This window comes from Anabrus simplex, chromosome 5 (assembly GCF_040414725.1).
Source record: "Anabrus simplex isolate iqAnaSimp1 chromosome 5, ASM4041472v1, whole genome shotgun sequence".
In the NCBI taxonomy this organism is placed as follows: domain Eukaryota; kingdom Metazoa; phylum Arthropoda; class Insecta; order Orthoptera; family Tettigoniidae; genus Anabrus; species Anabrus simplex.
In genome coordinates, this window is record NC_090269.1 from 425,023,694 (window position 1) to 425,040,143 (window position 16,450).

At 37.9% G+C, this 16,450-nt stretch overlaps 1 protein-coding gene across 1 annotated transcript in view; it reads right to left on the reverse strand.

The window, feature by feature from the left end:
* Positions 1 to 15,314, reverse strand: part of LOC136875041 (dual oxidase maturation factor 1) — an 80,504-nt gene extending 65,190 nt beyond the window's left edge. Inside the window, exons 1-2 of the mRNA XM_068227963.1 lie at positions 15,144 to 15,314; positions 11,717 to 11,774 (exon numbers count right to left, since the gene is read on the reverse strand). Coding sequence (XP_068084064.1) covers positions 11,717 to 11,774; positions 15,144 to 15,308 — 223 coding nt within the window. The 5' untranslated portion in view covers positions 15,309 to 15,314. The remainder of the gene's footprint in view (positions 1 to 11,716; positions 11,775 to 15,143) is intronic.
* Between the last annotated feature and the right edge of the window lie 1,136 nt (positions 15,315 to 16,450).

A 16,450-nucleotide genomic window follows, 5' to 3' on the forward strand; every position in this document is an offset into this window, starting at 1 on the left:
AGGCATCGCACCAAGGGTATAAACGTGCACTTGTTCATTTACTTGCAGCTTGTTGTGGTTACTGGTTGAGGTTTGGAATGCAGCTGAAATGAACATGTGTTGGCAAAGGGGTTAAGGAATTTTCAAACCCTATTTGAGTAAAAATTTTGAATTAATTAATTATCCTGCTAATAATGAAAACACGAATGTGACGCAAACTTTGCTTGGGAGCAGTCATTTTGAAAGTTTGTTTAATCTCATTTAGTGATGATAGCTACTTAATGTCTCTTGAAAAATTTGGTAGGTATCATTCCATCCTCATGTGAAAAAAAAAAATCAGTGTTTTCCTAGAGATTTGTGTTCTGTGAAGTAATTGCATGAAGGAGCTATGGGGAGTTGCTATAGTAGCCCCTGTGTACAAAGGAAAAGTGGATAATTACAGGACAGTCAGCTTGACATGTAAGCTCTGGGTGTAATAGTATTAAGAAGAGTTTACCTTATTTGGACAGACTGTGAATATTTCCAAGATTGACTTTTAAAGAATAAGTTATGATTATGACAAAAATTATACTGGGAAGTGTAGTTGCCTGTTTTACTCTTCTTATTCCATGCTGTTATATTACATTGTATTTGTATGTAGCACCGTTTTACTCCTAGTCTTCTGCCGGAACTGGCATTACACAATGTAACTGGTCTAGGTTTCTTACCCCTCCATTCCTTTTCTCTCTCTGTCATTGTTGTAGTCAGATCCTGTTATATTGCTATACCAAAGAATTTATAAACTTTAATAGACTCTGTTGTCATTGTTGTTGCAATAATCTATTGTTAATTATTGTTAACTATAATACAAAATATTTTCCCTCCATTTTGAACGTCTTTGTTAGTTTAGACTTTTTTCAAACATTGACTTCTCTCCTGTACTGCTCTAATTTTTGCAGGATAGAGACTCACTGCAGAAATCGGGGAAGAAAAGCTAGCATAAGTTAAAAAAAATAAAGTGTGCTATGGTATGTGGTTGGTCTGAGGTTTGAAGAGAAGACAAAGAGTCAAAACTCACAGAGATTGAGTACCTATATAGTGGATGCCCTAGAAGAACATCTGCTGCTGAAGATGAACATATTGCGATCTTAAGAAAGCATTACAGAAGGCTTACAGCTGAGGACGTCTGTGCTGAAATCAACAGATCTAGAGAACAACCTGTGTCAGTGTTGAGTATGAAATATCATTTACGTGATGTTGGGTTGTGTGGATGTGTATTTGTTGAAAAGCCACTTTTAACATGCAGACAGAAATCTCAGAGACTTCATTGGGCCAAGAAACATGTGCTGTGGACTGATAAGTCAAAATTTAAGAAGGTTGGGTAAAATCGTTATTGGTATATCTGCCATCAACCAAAAGAAAGAATGCTTAGTAGACTGACTAACACCAACCATGAAGCACAGGGGTGGAAGCTTTATGGTTTGGAGTTATTTTCATAACAGTAAGGTGGGAGACTTACAGAGAGTGGAAGGTATTCTATCGAATAACGCATTACCCTCCAGAATTCAACTTATTGGAAGAGGGTTTGTTCTACAAGTAATGACCTGGCCCGCTCAGTCATTCGATTTATCACCCATCACATTGTTGTGGGATAAACTCGACAGTAAAGCAAAAAAATCTTCTGTCAAGAGTTGTGAAGATCTCTGGTAATGCCTTTTGCAAGCACGGGGAACTATAACCATAGAGATGTTGGAAAAACTAACCAGAAGAATGTCAAGTATCTGTCAAGCAGTAATCAGAGCAAAAAGGGATCACATTGATGAGCACAAACTTTGAACAGTATAATCTAAAGACATTGTTTTGCATTACTTGAAGCATAAATTGCTTCATAGTATGTCAGTTTGTGTATGATGGATGTCTGTGTGTGTATTTTGATTTAAAATGTATCAATAATCTGCCACCTATTAAATAACCAGAATAAAGATTACAAACATACATTCCTACAATACAGTACAGTAAGGTGATATTGGATTTGCAGCTTGAACAAATAACAGTGCAAAATTATATGAACATATTTTCAGTTGCGAGGCTCATGATATTAAACCGAAAATGGTCACGGTGGGTCACTATGACCCACCACAAATGGTTACACTTCAGTCCCCCTGTAACTACCTCTTTAACTGTCATCCCTCTACACAATGCAGCAGTGATGATGATGATGATGATGATGATGATGATGATGATGATGATGATGATGATTGTTGTTTAAAGGGGCCTAACATCTGTTTCATCTGCCCCTAATGGTATGAAATGAGATGAAATGGAATGAAATGAGACAAAATGTAATGACAACTTAAAGTCTAAAATCATCCACTGACCAGAACGCAAAATTGGATTGGATTGGATTGGATTGGATTGGATTGGATTGGATTGGATTGGATTGGATTGGATTGGATTGGATGTGATGTGATGTGATGTGATGTGATGTGATGTGATGTGATGTGATGTGATGTGATGTGATGTGATGTGATGTGATGTGATGTGATGTGATGTGATGTGATGTGATGTGATGTGATGTGATGTGATGTGATGTGATGTGATGTGATGTGATGTGATGTGATGTGATGTGATGTGATGTGATGTGATGTGATGTGATGTGATGTGATGTGATGTGATGTGATGTGATGTGATGTGATGTGATGTGATGTGATGTGATGTGATGTGATGTGATGTGATGTGATGTGATGTGATGTGATGTGATGTGATGTGATGTGATGTGATGTGATGTGATGTGATGTGATGTGATGTGATGTGATGTGATGTGATGTGATGTGATGTGATGTGATGTGATGTGATGTGATGTGATGTGATGTGATGTGATGTGATGTGATGTGATGTGATGTGATGTGATGTGATGTGATGTGATGTGATGTGATGTGATGTGATGTGATGTGATGTGATGTGATGTGATGTGATGTGATGTGATGTGATGTGATGTGATGTGATGTGATGTGATGTGATGTGATGTGATGTGATGTGATGTGATGTGAATTTAAAACAATCAGTGGATCTGATCCATAATGCCCTACATTCCCAGAAACTAGCATTAAACAATAGTATTACTGACCAAGGGACTGCTTCTAAAGCACAAATACTGAATCAATGATTCTTGTAGTCTAAAGGGGTCCAAAATCCAGGTCATTGGCCCCTCATAATGGTACTTATCACTAGGAAAGTAGAACCATATCATTTGTCACGTTGCGGTACTAATCAAAAGTAACGTAGACTCGCGGTATTCCACACATTATGGTACTACTCACAGGTAATGTAATGCACACATGTAACACATACCTATGGTGTTTCTAGCATTGCGATGCCATTTACAGGCAACGCATAGGTGTACTAATCACAGGGACAGGAAGAGAGGGAGGAGGGGAAGGAGAAAGTGGTAGTGTTTCACGTTGGTACCAACAACGTAAGGCAAGCTGATATAAGTACCAACATAGTTGGAGATGTGTGGGATGTGGTAAATGCAGCACGGTTGAAGTTTAAGAAAGCGGAGATTGTTATTAGTGGAATACTGTGTAGGAGGGATACTGACTGGAGGGTGATTAGGGATTTAAATGAGACTATGGAGTGGGTATGTGGGAAACTGGGAGTGAAATTTCTAGATCTTAATGGGTGGGTAGAAGATAGGGATCTACGCTCAGATGGCCTTCACTTAACCGCAGTGATACGTATAAGTTAGGAAATTTGTTTGGAAGGGTAATAGGGAGGTACATTCAGGGAAATGGGGTGGCCTAGGGAGCGGTGATAAGGGAACAGGAAACTGGAAATCAAGTAGGGATGACATAAAATTGTTAGTGTTGAATTGCAGAAGTATTGTAAAGAAAGGAATAGAATTGAGTAATTTAATAGGTATATATTTACCAGATGTTGTAATAGGAGTTGAATGATGGCTGCAGAAATTTTCTCACGGAACTGGAGTGTGTATCATAGAGATAGGATAGGAATGGCGGGAGGGGGAGTATTCATTCTGGTGAAAGAAGAATTTGTAAGCTACGAAAAAGTTAAAGATGACAAGCACGAAATTCTAGGGGTAAGGCTCATTTCTAAAGATAATAGGTAACTTGATATATTTGGAGTGTACAGACCGGGAAAGGGTAGCACTGACACGGATTATGAATTATTTGATAAGATAATCAGCTATATAGGAAACGACAAGGAAAGAAATGTGATTGTAGCGGGAGATCTGAATTTACCAGATGTCAATTGGGAAGGAAATGCGAACGACAGGAAGCATGACCAACAAATGGCAAATAAGTTAATATGGGAAGGACAGCTGATTCAGAAAGTGATGGAAACAAACAGAGGGAAAAATATCCTGGATGTGGTGCTGATAAAACCAGATGAGCTCTATAGAGAAACTGAAGTAATATATGGTATTAGTGATCATGAAGCTGTTTTTATCGTAGTTAAAAATAAATGTGATAGAAAGGAAGGTCTTAAAAGTAGAACTATTAGGCAGTACCATATGGCTGATAAAGCAGGCATGAGGCAGTTTCTAAAAAGTAACTATGATCGGTGGAAAACGGTAAATAAAAATGTAAACAGACTCTGGGATGGATTTAAAGAAATTATTGAGGAATGCGAAAACAGGTTTGTACCTTTAAGGGAGGTAAGGAATGGTAAAGACCCAACTTATTATAATTTTTTTTTTTTTTTGCTAGTTGCTTTACGTCGCACCGACACAGATAGGTCTTATGGCGACGATGGGGCAGGAAAGTGCTAGGAGTGGGAAGGAAGCAGCCGTGGCCTTAATTAAGGTACAGCCCCAGCATTTGCCTGGTGTGAAAATGGAAAACCACGGAAAACCATTTTCAGGGCTGCCGACAGTGGGATTCGAACCTACTATCTCCCGAATACTGGATACTGGCCGCATTTAAGCGACTGCAGCTATCGAGCTCGGTCCTTATTATAATAGAGAAACAAAGAGACTAAGAAGGAGGTGCAGACTGGAAAGAAATAGAGTTAGAAATGGCTGTGGAATTAAGGAGAAATTGAAAGAACTTACTAGAAAATTGAATCTAGCAAAGAAGGCAGCTAAGGGTAACATGATGGCAAGCATAATTGGCAGTCATACAAATTTTAGTGAAAAATGGGAGGGTATGTATAGGTATTTTAAGACAGAAACAGGTTCCAAGAAGGACATTCCAGGAATAATTAATGAACAAGGGGAGGATCTTCAAAAGGCAGTTCAGTCAGCAGGAAGGTTAAAGAAGTATTAAAATTTACATATGATAACAATGACATTTACAATAAGATACAAAAGTTTAAAACTAGAAAAGCGGCTGGAATTGATCAGATTTCTGGGGATATACTAAAGACAATGGGTTGGGATATAGTACCATATCTGAGGTACTTATTTGATTATTGTTTGGTCGGAGGAGCTATACCAGATGAATGGAGAGTTGCTATAATAGCCCCTGTGTATAAAGGAAAGGGTGATAGACATAAAGCTGAAAATTACAGGCCAGTAAGTTTGACATGCATTGTATTTAAGCTTTGGGAAGGCATTCTTTCTGATTATATTAAACATGTTTATGAAATTAATAACTGGTTCGATAGAAGGCAGTTCGGTTTCAGGAAAGGTTATTCCACTGAACCTCAACTTGTAGGATTCCAGCAAGATATAGCAGATATCTTGGATTCAGGAGGTCAAATGGACTGTATCGTGATTGACCTGTCTAAAGCATTTGATAGGGTGGATCATGGGAGACTACTGGAAAAAATGAGTGCAATTGGACTAGACAAAAGAGTGACTGAATGGGTTGCTATATTTCTAGAAAATAGATCTCACAGAATTAGAGTAGGTGAAGCTTTATCTGACCCTGACCCTGTAATAATTAAGAGGGGAATTCCTCAAGGCAGTATTATCAGACCTTTATATTTTCTTATATATAGGCTATAAATGATATGAGTAAAGGAATGGAGTCAGAGGCAAGGCTTTTTGCGGATGGTGTTATTCTCTATGGAGTAATAAATAAGTTACAAGATTGTAAGCAACTGCAATGTGACCTCGAAAATGTTGTGAGATGGACAGGAGGTATGTTGATAAACGGGGTTAAAAGTCAGGTTGTGAGTTTCACAAATAGGAAAAATCCTCTCAGTTTTAATTACTGCATTGATGGGGTGAAAGTTCCTTTTGGGGATCATTGTAGGTATCTGGGTGTTAATAAACGGAAAGATCTTCATTGGGGTAATCACATAAATGGGATTGTAAAAAAAGGGTACAGATCTCTGCACATGGTTATGAGGGTGTTTAGGGGTTGTAGTAAGGATGTAAAGGAGAGGGCATATAAGTCTCCGGTAAAACCCCAACTAGAGTATGGTTCCAGTGTATGGGACCCTCACCAGGATTACCTGATTCAAGAACTGGAAAAAATCCAAAGAAAAGCAGCTTGATTTGTTCTGGGCGTTACAAAAATGTTGCAAAGTTTGGGCTGGGAAGAATTGAGAGAAAGAAGAAGAGCTGCTCGACTAAGTGGTATGTTGAAATCAAATAAATATTCAAGTTTATTGATTCCACCTGTTCAATACATAAGAAGAGATAATGAATTAAATAAAATTAAAGGAACATGTTTCGCCCTTTAATTAAGGGCATGTTCAGCCTTAAATCTCAAACTGAAAGTTGATTAATCAGGGACTTGATTGTGGAAATGAGCGAAATGGTCTTAATATCAGGCCTTAATGAATTCTAAAATACAAATATTCGTAAATTAATACATTATCTAGAATGTAGTTAAGAAATTCTTGAAATGAGGCCTTAATGAAGTTTAAAATACAAATAGTCATGAGTTTATACACTAGAGGAAACTTTTGGATCTTAAACAGATCGAATGTCACAATAATAATAAAATGTAGTTGAATCCAAAAGGAGTATTAATATATATTAAGGCCGGTAAAGAGACGTAAATTTATACACTATCTTGAATGTAGTTAAGAATTCTTGAAATGAGGCCTTAATAAAGTTTAAAATATAAATAGCCGTGAGTTTATACACTTGAGGAAACTTTTGGATCTTAAACAGAATGAATGTCACAATAATAATAAAATGTAGTTGGTGATTCCAAAAGGAGTATTAATACATACTAAAGCTGGTAAAGAGACGTAGAGGAAATTTTATCGGGTGTTAAACAGTTCAAACTTAGGATAACGAAGAAGAATGTAGTTAATAACTTAGAATGGAGTTTAAACACAATATTAAAAAATTGGTAAAGAGACGTTTCTTCTGTTCATATCAAGTGGGGTTTATAATAAATTTGAAGTGATAAAACTGTAGTCTTCTAGAAGCATGAGAGAAGAAGGGTGCTTGAAGGTAAGTTGCTGTGTAAAATGTTAGCAGGAAGGAACGGCTGTAGTCTCTTGTGTAGAGTTGTAAGGGAAGAATGGACTGAAGTCTGTAACAATAGGACATTTATGTGTTAAAGAATTAATTTGAATGAAAGGAGAGTTTAAAGAGAAATCAAAGTGTGAAAAACCACATACCTTTTTATTAACGTTGAAATTGGTTGACGTAAAGAAGATTCGGTGAGAAAACGTTGTGTGTAATTTCTTTTATTTTTAATTGTAATAATATTAAATAGTTGCTATGGTAGCGTTGAAATGACTGATATTTAAGTTACTAGTGTTACAGATGATGTGAGATTAAAGGAGGAGAGAGTCGAAGCGGTGTGTTCAGTTTATATGTTATTGGCCGTGGCGGGTAACGGGAAATGAGTTCAATTCTAAGAATAAAATAAAGAGAAACGATATCATCAGTATCAAGTGGAATTCAAATAAAAGTTATAAGCAGTCTATAGTCAATCTTTTGTGAGGAGAAAAATTAGCCTTAGTCTTGAATTATAATGAGGGAGTGAGGGAAAGTGTGACAGTAAACATCCAAAATTATAAAGTTCAATAAGGACTCGGTTAATTTCATTAAAAGATGTTCTGTAAAGGGTTGATGGTATAAAAATCAAATTGTAGCATTAATAATTTGGTAAAGCAATTTTTTTTTTAAATTTTATTTTATTTTAATTTTTTATTTTAGGTAAGTTTAGACCTTCCAGAGCATGTAAGAGTGAGGGAGAGTGTTTGAAGGTAAGGCCTGATATTAAGACCATTTCGCTCATTTCCACCATCAGGTACCTGATTAATCAACTTTCAGTTTGAGATTTAAGGCTGAAGATGCCCTTAATTAAAGGGCAAAACATGTTCCTTTAATTTTATTTAATTCATTATCTCTTCTTATGTATTGAACAGGTGGAATCAATAAACTTTAATATTTATTTGACTTCATTGTACATTTCAATATGGACCTAAACATGAGATTTATAACTTGTAAGTGGTATGTTCCGAGCTGTCAGCGGAGAGATGGCATGGAGTGACATTAGTAGACGAATAAGTTTGAGTGGTGTTTATAAAAGTAGGAAAGATCACAATATGAAGATAAAGTTGGAATTCAAGAGGACAAACTGGTGCAAATATTCATTTATAGGAAGGGGAGTTAGGGATTGGAATAACTTACCAAGGGAGATGTTCAATAAATTTCCAATTTCTTTGAAATCACTTAGGAAAAGGCTATGAAAACAACAGATAGGGAATCTGCCACCTGGGCGACTGCCCTAAATGCAGATCAGTAGTGATTGATTGATTGATTTGACTGACTGACTCATACTATCCTGTGGTGTTCCTCATATAGTGGGTACTAATCATAGGCAAGGCAGACCCATGGTGTCACTCATAGAATGTTACTAATCACAGGTACTGTAAAACTCACCCTCATTCGCATACTGTCATTACTATCACAAACTTATTGTGTATCTAACATAGTGATACTACGTGCAAGTAAAAGCAACCAATGGTGTTCCCCGCATGGTGGTACCAAATTCAAGTACTCTCATGGTTCTAATTCGATCATCACTTGGTCACCACTTTTAGTTGCCTCTTACGGCAGGCAGGGGATATCATGGGTGTATTCTTCACCTGTGTCCCCCACCCACAGGGGGATGTGTGTTTGGTCCATGAAAGCTATTTTATTTCGCTCAAGTCCGCTGGCAAGCCGGTTAGGACCTCCCTATCTGCCACCTGGGACGTGCCATGTGGGACTACCACCTCTCCCCCTACTATGCCAGCATAGTACAGGGTCTTTTTTATGGCCTGCTCCGTGTGTCAGGAGAACACGCACGGAAGGCAATAGCATGGCCGGGTGACTCATTTGCCGAGAGATATATTGCTTCATGACCGGCTAAGATGATCTAATGCAGTACGGCAGCGATAATCATTGCTTCACACACAGCAATAGTTCAGTTCACCTGCAGCATTGGTAGCGTGTTCAATGTGTTCGCTTTAAAATAGCGTAGTTTCTGTAGGAATACTAATCATGTGTTTAACGAGTGATGTATACAGTAGAACAGCATGTATTCATTGTGTTGTGCTATGCAAAGCATTCTTCTTATACAGAATGCCACTTTCGATTCATTTGTAAATTTCTTGGAATCCTCCCTTCCCATAGGAGTACGGTACGTAGATTAGTAAAGAAGTTCCGCACCACCGGGTCCAATTTTAACAAGAAATCACGCAGGAGACGAACCGTTTTAACAGAGGAAAAGCTTGACGAAATAGGAGCTCTCTTGGAAAGAACTCCAACAAATTCCCTGTCGTGTCTCACCGTACAAGCTAATGTGTCATTATATTCTGCCCACAAAGCAACAAAACTGTTAAAAGCAAAACCGTACCAACCCACCCCTGCCCAATATTTAAGAAGACCTGACAGTTTCGCTAGGGTTTGATATTGTAACTGGTTGCTTCAGTCAGTTCACGATGGGTAGGTTGACCCAGAACTTTTATTTTATAGTGATGAAGCATGGCTACACTTAAGTGGTTATGTAAATAGTCAAAACAATCGCTACTGGTGTGCAGAAAATCCCCCCAGCTGCATGTCCATCCACTTCATGATGTAAAAATAGGAGTTTGGTGCGCAATAAGTGCTTGCAGAATTATGGGGCCTATATTTTTCCACGAAACAATAAATGCTGATCGATATATAGACCTCATTCTCAGACCATTCTTTCAAGAGCTGACGGAAGAAGAAAGGAGTAATGGTTACTTTATGCAAGATAATGCGACGGCGCACACTGCTAATCGGTCTATGGAGGTAATACGGGAAGTTTTCGAAGATCATGTGGTTAATTATCCCCCTAGATCTCCTGATTTAAATCCCTGTGATTATTACCTGTGGGGAATGCTGAAGGGAAAAGTGTATGTGAACAATCCTCACACAAGAGAAGAACTAATAGAGAATATTACACAAGTTATTTCGAACATCACACAAGCTGAGATTTGTCGAGTGTCTGCAAACCTATTTACGAGGTGTTTTTGACAGCTGAGGGACAACATTTTGAACATCAAATGTAATGCCAGGTAGGTTTTAGACTAATAGTTTCTCTAGAAATGGATTTCAATAAGTGTGAATTGCTGTGAGTAATGGGGAGGAGAAGCGCACATTATACCGGCTAGCGACCGAGTGTCATTGCACCAGCCGTGCTGTGCTCTGAGTGGTACTGCCGAGCATGCTAAGAAAAGACCCTGTAGGTTCGTGGACAATGCAGTGGTCACCAATCTGTTCAGTTAGGTGTACCATGTAAATCAGTTTGTCAGGGCTATAGCATAGGTGCGGGCAGTCAGTCTAGAAAGTTTAGTCACTGGAGGACAATCGCGATATCCCTACCAGTGCGAGAAATAACATTATATTCGGGGACAGGGAGTTCGTAAAGCCACATTTCCTATTTCAAGATGCTCTCAATAACATTAACTTTGGGGTAGTCAAGTACTAAGGCTCAATAAGTCACAAAGAGTGGAGTTTGAGACCTGGACCAGGGATAGTTTGAGTGAACAAGTGCGAACATGATCTCATGTCGCCCTTTGGATGCAGTGTGAACTCTCCAGCTTAGAAGAATGAGTCATCATACAAATTCCTGATTAAAAATCCTCTGTCAATTCTTCAGTCATACCTTAACCAATTTCTTAAGACAATGGTAATGGCATATCTCAATAAGCATCAGAGTTATACATGCCAAAATATATATCGTATTCCACTACTTGAAACTAACTGAAAAATATAACTCATAAAAGTCATTTACTTGTTATGCACAAGAATAAGAAAATCACACTGGCTTAGTTGAAATATTTAGAACCGGTATTAATATTAAAACTAACCAGTATTACATAGATTCCACTAATACTACTTGATATGGTGTTAAAAAGCATTTGTTATTCAGCAAGAATCTCCTATAACAATCTACCTCTCAAACTGAAACAAATCAAAAGGAAGTACCTTGAACAGTATGCTGAAAATTATATGCATAACCATTGCATATCCATTTTACCACCTAAGTTTATTTTAAATGTCTTCTGTCTTTTACATCTATAATGATGTAAATCAATTGTTTTATTTTTAAAATTTGCCTTGTAATAATTATGCAAACCTTGACTTGACTTGACTTGACTTGACTTGTTAAATAGTCAAAAAAATATTAATTACTGAAATTGAAAGCTGCCGAGCCATGGTTGTAAAGGTCAATCTCTCCTTGAGCCACTAGATCACTGGGATCTTCTAGATCCAATATATATATAAAAAATAAAATAAAAATAAACTTAAAAACTGACTTAAGACTGGGACATTCTAGATCCAATAAATACATAAATAAAAACTTACTTATGACTGCTGCACCAAAGAAGAGACTCATGGTGATCCAAATGGAGTAGAAGAGGCGCTGGAATGAAGGGGAAAATATTTAAGTGCACGACAAAATGAGAGACCAGGGGTGCTCATGTGTTAACTTGGCATTTAAAAAAATATATATATAATTTGGTTCCCCGTCGTCCCGACAGACAGGTCTTATGGCAACAATAGGATAGGAAAGGGCTAGGAGAGCTAGAAGTGGAAAGGGAGCGACCATACCCTTAATTAAGGTACAGCACTAGCATTTACCTGGTGTGAAAATGGGAAACCATGGAAAACCATCTTCAGGGCTGATGACAGTGGGGTTCAAACCCGCTATCTCCCGATGGCAAATTGACAGCTATATGACCAAACTGTACAGCTATATGCTCAGTAGTTATAATAATTAGTATAGAAAATTAAAATGAGAAACCTGCTGCTCATGAGTTAATCAGACTACAGCCTGACACGCTTTGACCTACCACATGACTGTTGGTCATCCCGAAGACCTTCAGATTATAAGGTGATGCTTGGTCAGTGCGATGAATCCTCTCAGCCATTATTCTTAGGTTTCTAGAGCAGGACCGCTATCTCACCTTCAGATAACTCCTCATTTGCTGACACAAAGGCTGATTGGACTTCGAACCAGCCCACAGATACAGATAAAAATCCCTGACCTCGCCAGGTATTGAACCCAGGGTCTCCGGGTAAGACACACCCTTACACCATGCGGCCAGCTTGGTACTTCATTCGCTCAGTTAAATTAGGCATCTGATGACTGAATGCTGGTGGCAGCGACAAGACCTACTCACTATAAACAGAGTGACACCATCTGGTACACTGATGTCTTCAAAGAACACTAATGAATGATCTTAGTAATACCATATTTGCTCACATATAACTCGCCACCGCATATATCTCGCACTCCATTTTTAACATTTGAATTGCAGGAAAAAAAATCCCCACACATAACTCGCATTAATTTCTGACATTGTCATAAAGACATATTAATTTTTTTTAAATTGCTTTACGTCGCACCGACACAGACAGGTCTTATGGCGTTGATGGGACAGGAAGGAGCTAGGAATGGGAAGGAAGCGGCCGTGGCCTTAATTTGCCTGGTGTGAAAATGGGAAACCACGGAAAACCATCTTCAGGGCTGCCGACAGTGGGGTTCGAACCCACTATCTCCCGAATACTGGGTACTGGCCGCAATTAAGCGACTGCAGCTATAGAGCTTGGTAAAGATATATTCAACGTTAAGAATTTCATGTTAGGTCCGTATTGAATCGAGATTCACAAAGTAGTAAATTAAAATATGGGATCCACCTATTCAATACAAATAATGTGAGAATTTTTTAAATCACCACATTATTATTTATTCATTACATGGTACCAGGTTTTGGCATAGTGAATGACATCATCAGCCTAATAGGGAATTTTACAAAGATATAAAGTGGATATAAACATAGTAGGCCCTTTGGCTAAAATATACTAAATAGCTTAAAAATGGATATCCATATTACAACAAGCACTATTTTTTAACAAGTATAAATTTGAGTGGCGTGTACTGACTGTTTTCCACGTTTAAAAACTTGGAAGTCATATATTAAACAATTAACCATAAAACCAATGTTGAGTGTTATGAATACAAGTAATTTGGTGAATATAGCGTGTTGAGGCTATGATTCAGTAGTAGTATAATATATATGAATGGCAGAGAGTTCCTTTAAAATCAATAGAAAAACTTGAATCATATGTAGCCCATGAATATTGTAGTCATATTTTGATAGAAATAGTCTGTATAAAAAATCATATGACAAAGATCTGCACTGCATGACCACCATATTGATAGCTTAATTGTTATGAATATTCCTTTCAAAAGGCACTGTCTGGAAAGAAAGAGATTAATGGGTTTAAAACCCTCGGAAATTTAAGAAATGAGTTTCTATCACAAATGCATGACGTAAAAGCTTACCATTCAAGTTGGTGAAACTCTCTACAGCTGGCTCACATCTGAGCCTTGCTCTGACTTGCTTCTTGCCACGCTACTGCGTGTGTTATAATACGATAGACTATCTCAGAAGCATTAGATTCCTTCTACCAGAAATAGCTTATTTTTTGAAAGGAATTTTCTCAAGTATTCTGATGGGGATATGGTCCAATTTTCCTATTCTAAGACCAGAATTCAAATCTCCCTCAGTCAGTACATTGAAGCTACCAGTTACCAGCATTGCATGTCATATTTTCAAGAAAGTCATTCAAATTTTAACATTGAAGAGAATTTTTTTACAAGAAGTGATGGACAATTTTATGTAAATATAATTTATTGTCTTTAGTGTATTCTCAAACAGTTCTTAAACGACATGGGTTCTTCCATTTTTTAAATTATTAGACAGCAACAATGTGTATCGTAATTTGTTACGAGACGTTATGGCTGAAGAAGTCTTAAAATAAGACAAAACATGTTCCAAAGTATGTTTAATATATTTTAATATTAAATAGTTTTCACTTGTAACGTGAAGTGTATTGATTGGGTAGACCATTAAACCTAACATTAGTTCTTAATTTAAACTGTATAAATACGGATCTATATGATGAAGTTTGTAAATTGTAACATACCACTTAGTCGAGCACCTCGTCTCCTTTCTCCCAAGTCTTCCCAGCCCAAAGTTTGCAACATTTTTGTAATGCCACTCTTTTGTCGGAAATCACCCAGAACAAATCAAGCTGCTTTTCTTTGGATTTTTTCCATTTCTCAAATCAAGTAATCCTGGTGAGGGTCCCAAACACTGGAAGCAAACTCTAGGTGGGGTCTTACCGGAGACATATGCCTTCTCTTTTATATCCTTACTACAACCCTTAAATACCTTCATAACCATGTGCAGAATCTGTACCCTTTATATTCAGTCCTGTTTATGTGATTACCCTAATGAAAATCTTTCCTTATATTAACACCTAGGAACTTAAAGTGATTCCCGTAAGGAAATTTCAGCCCACCAGTGCAGTAATTAATACTGAAATGACTTTTCCTAATAGTGAGACTTACATGCTGACTGTTAACCTTGTTTATCATCATACCATTTGCTGATGTCCATCTCACAACTGTCGAGGTCTTTTTGCAGTTGCTAACAATCTTGTAACTTATTTATTACTCTATACAGTATAACATAATCTGAAAATATCATTCTCATGAGAAACAGCAATTCTCCTCTTTCAAATCAAAATGGCATATAACAAGTCATGCCGTCTCCTGGCAGAACACTTGAAATACATGCTCAAACGTGATCGAACTCACACGGCTGCCAGCTGTGTATATACGCCGTGTCTTGTATACTATTGCACAGTTAAGAGATGTGAGTATATGCCAATAAGTTAAATGAGGAAAGAAGTCAACCTGTACACATAATACACTACTTACTGCCATTCCTCGGGAGCCAGGGACTACGAGGTAGAAACTGAAGGCAAGGAACACGAACGCCAGGATCCATCCTGCCTCCAGTACATCTACAGTGACAGCAGTCTTCTTCTCATCGTACGAGGTTGGGAAACCTTCCTTGCGTGAGTAACTGAACAGACCTTCCATGATTGACTGTCTCCAAGGTTAGAAAAATACAGCAAAAAGAGATATTTTGATTTGTATATTACAAGAGTATTACATCAATCACACAGAACACTTACACAATAACCTGAGTGATGTGGTTAACATGGCCTAAACTGCAGAGTAAATGGGAGGGGAGATTATACCCATTGGAGGGGAAGGAGGAGGCAGGTCTGTAGTGAACAGTGAAAAAAATATGGTCAACTCCAACTATAAAGACTGTACAGAGAATCTGTGTAGTACGGTCACACATAACATCACTCGGGGGAGTACGGAGCCTCTTTACTTTCGCACAGTGAGTCTCGAGGAGGAAGCTGGTGAATTCAGATCACACTGAAGGCCCCACATTCCGGTTCCTGCATGATGCAGATCTGAAAAGCACCAAAACTCTGGTGCAATGCACCTAAGTTCTCTTAGACTATCGTCATTTAAAAATATTAGTATGTAGCTGAGATTAGTAAGAGGATTCAAGCTGGAAGCAGTTTCTATCATAGTGTAAGAAACATGTTATGGGACAATGATGTGCCAATGGAAGCAAAGGAAACTATGTACAAGATGTATTACGTTCCCATAACAACTTACGGAGCAGAAACTTGGAGACTTGAGAGTCGAATACAGGCAGCCGAAAGGAAGTTCTTGAGGAGTATGATACAGAAGAGTAGAAGAGACAAAATAAGGAATGAGAAAATGGGAAAGAAATTGGAGTGGAAAAAATGAATGATATAATAGAGAAGAGCCAACTAAGATGGTTTGGGCACATAAAGCGAATGAGTGATGAAGGAATGCCAAAAAAGGTGATGGAAATGCAAATGCAAGGAAGGAGAGGCCGTGGACGACCACGATTGAGATGGAAGGACACAATCCTTGCAGTATTATAGAAAAAAAACCTGGACTGGGACACAGTGTTGGAGGAGGAGTGGTGAAAAGACCGAGAAAAGTGGAGAAGAACCATATTTGCCCCTATCTGGCTACAGCTGGATAAAGGGAAATGATGATGATGAGTATGTGGTTTTTATTTTCAATATGAAACAGGTTTCATTTTTGCATTTTTACATGTTCTCTGCTTCAACGTATTATGCTACTTCTCCCACCTTATTCCTTTTGTGCTAACTGCTCATTGGAGCTGT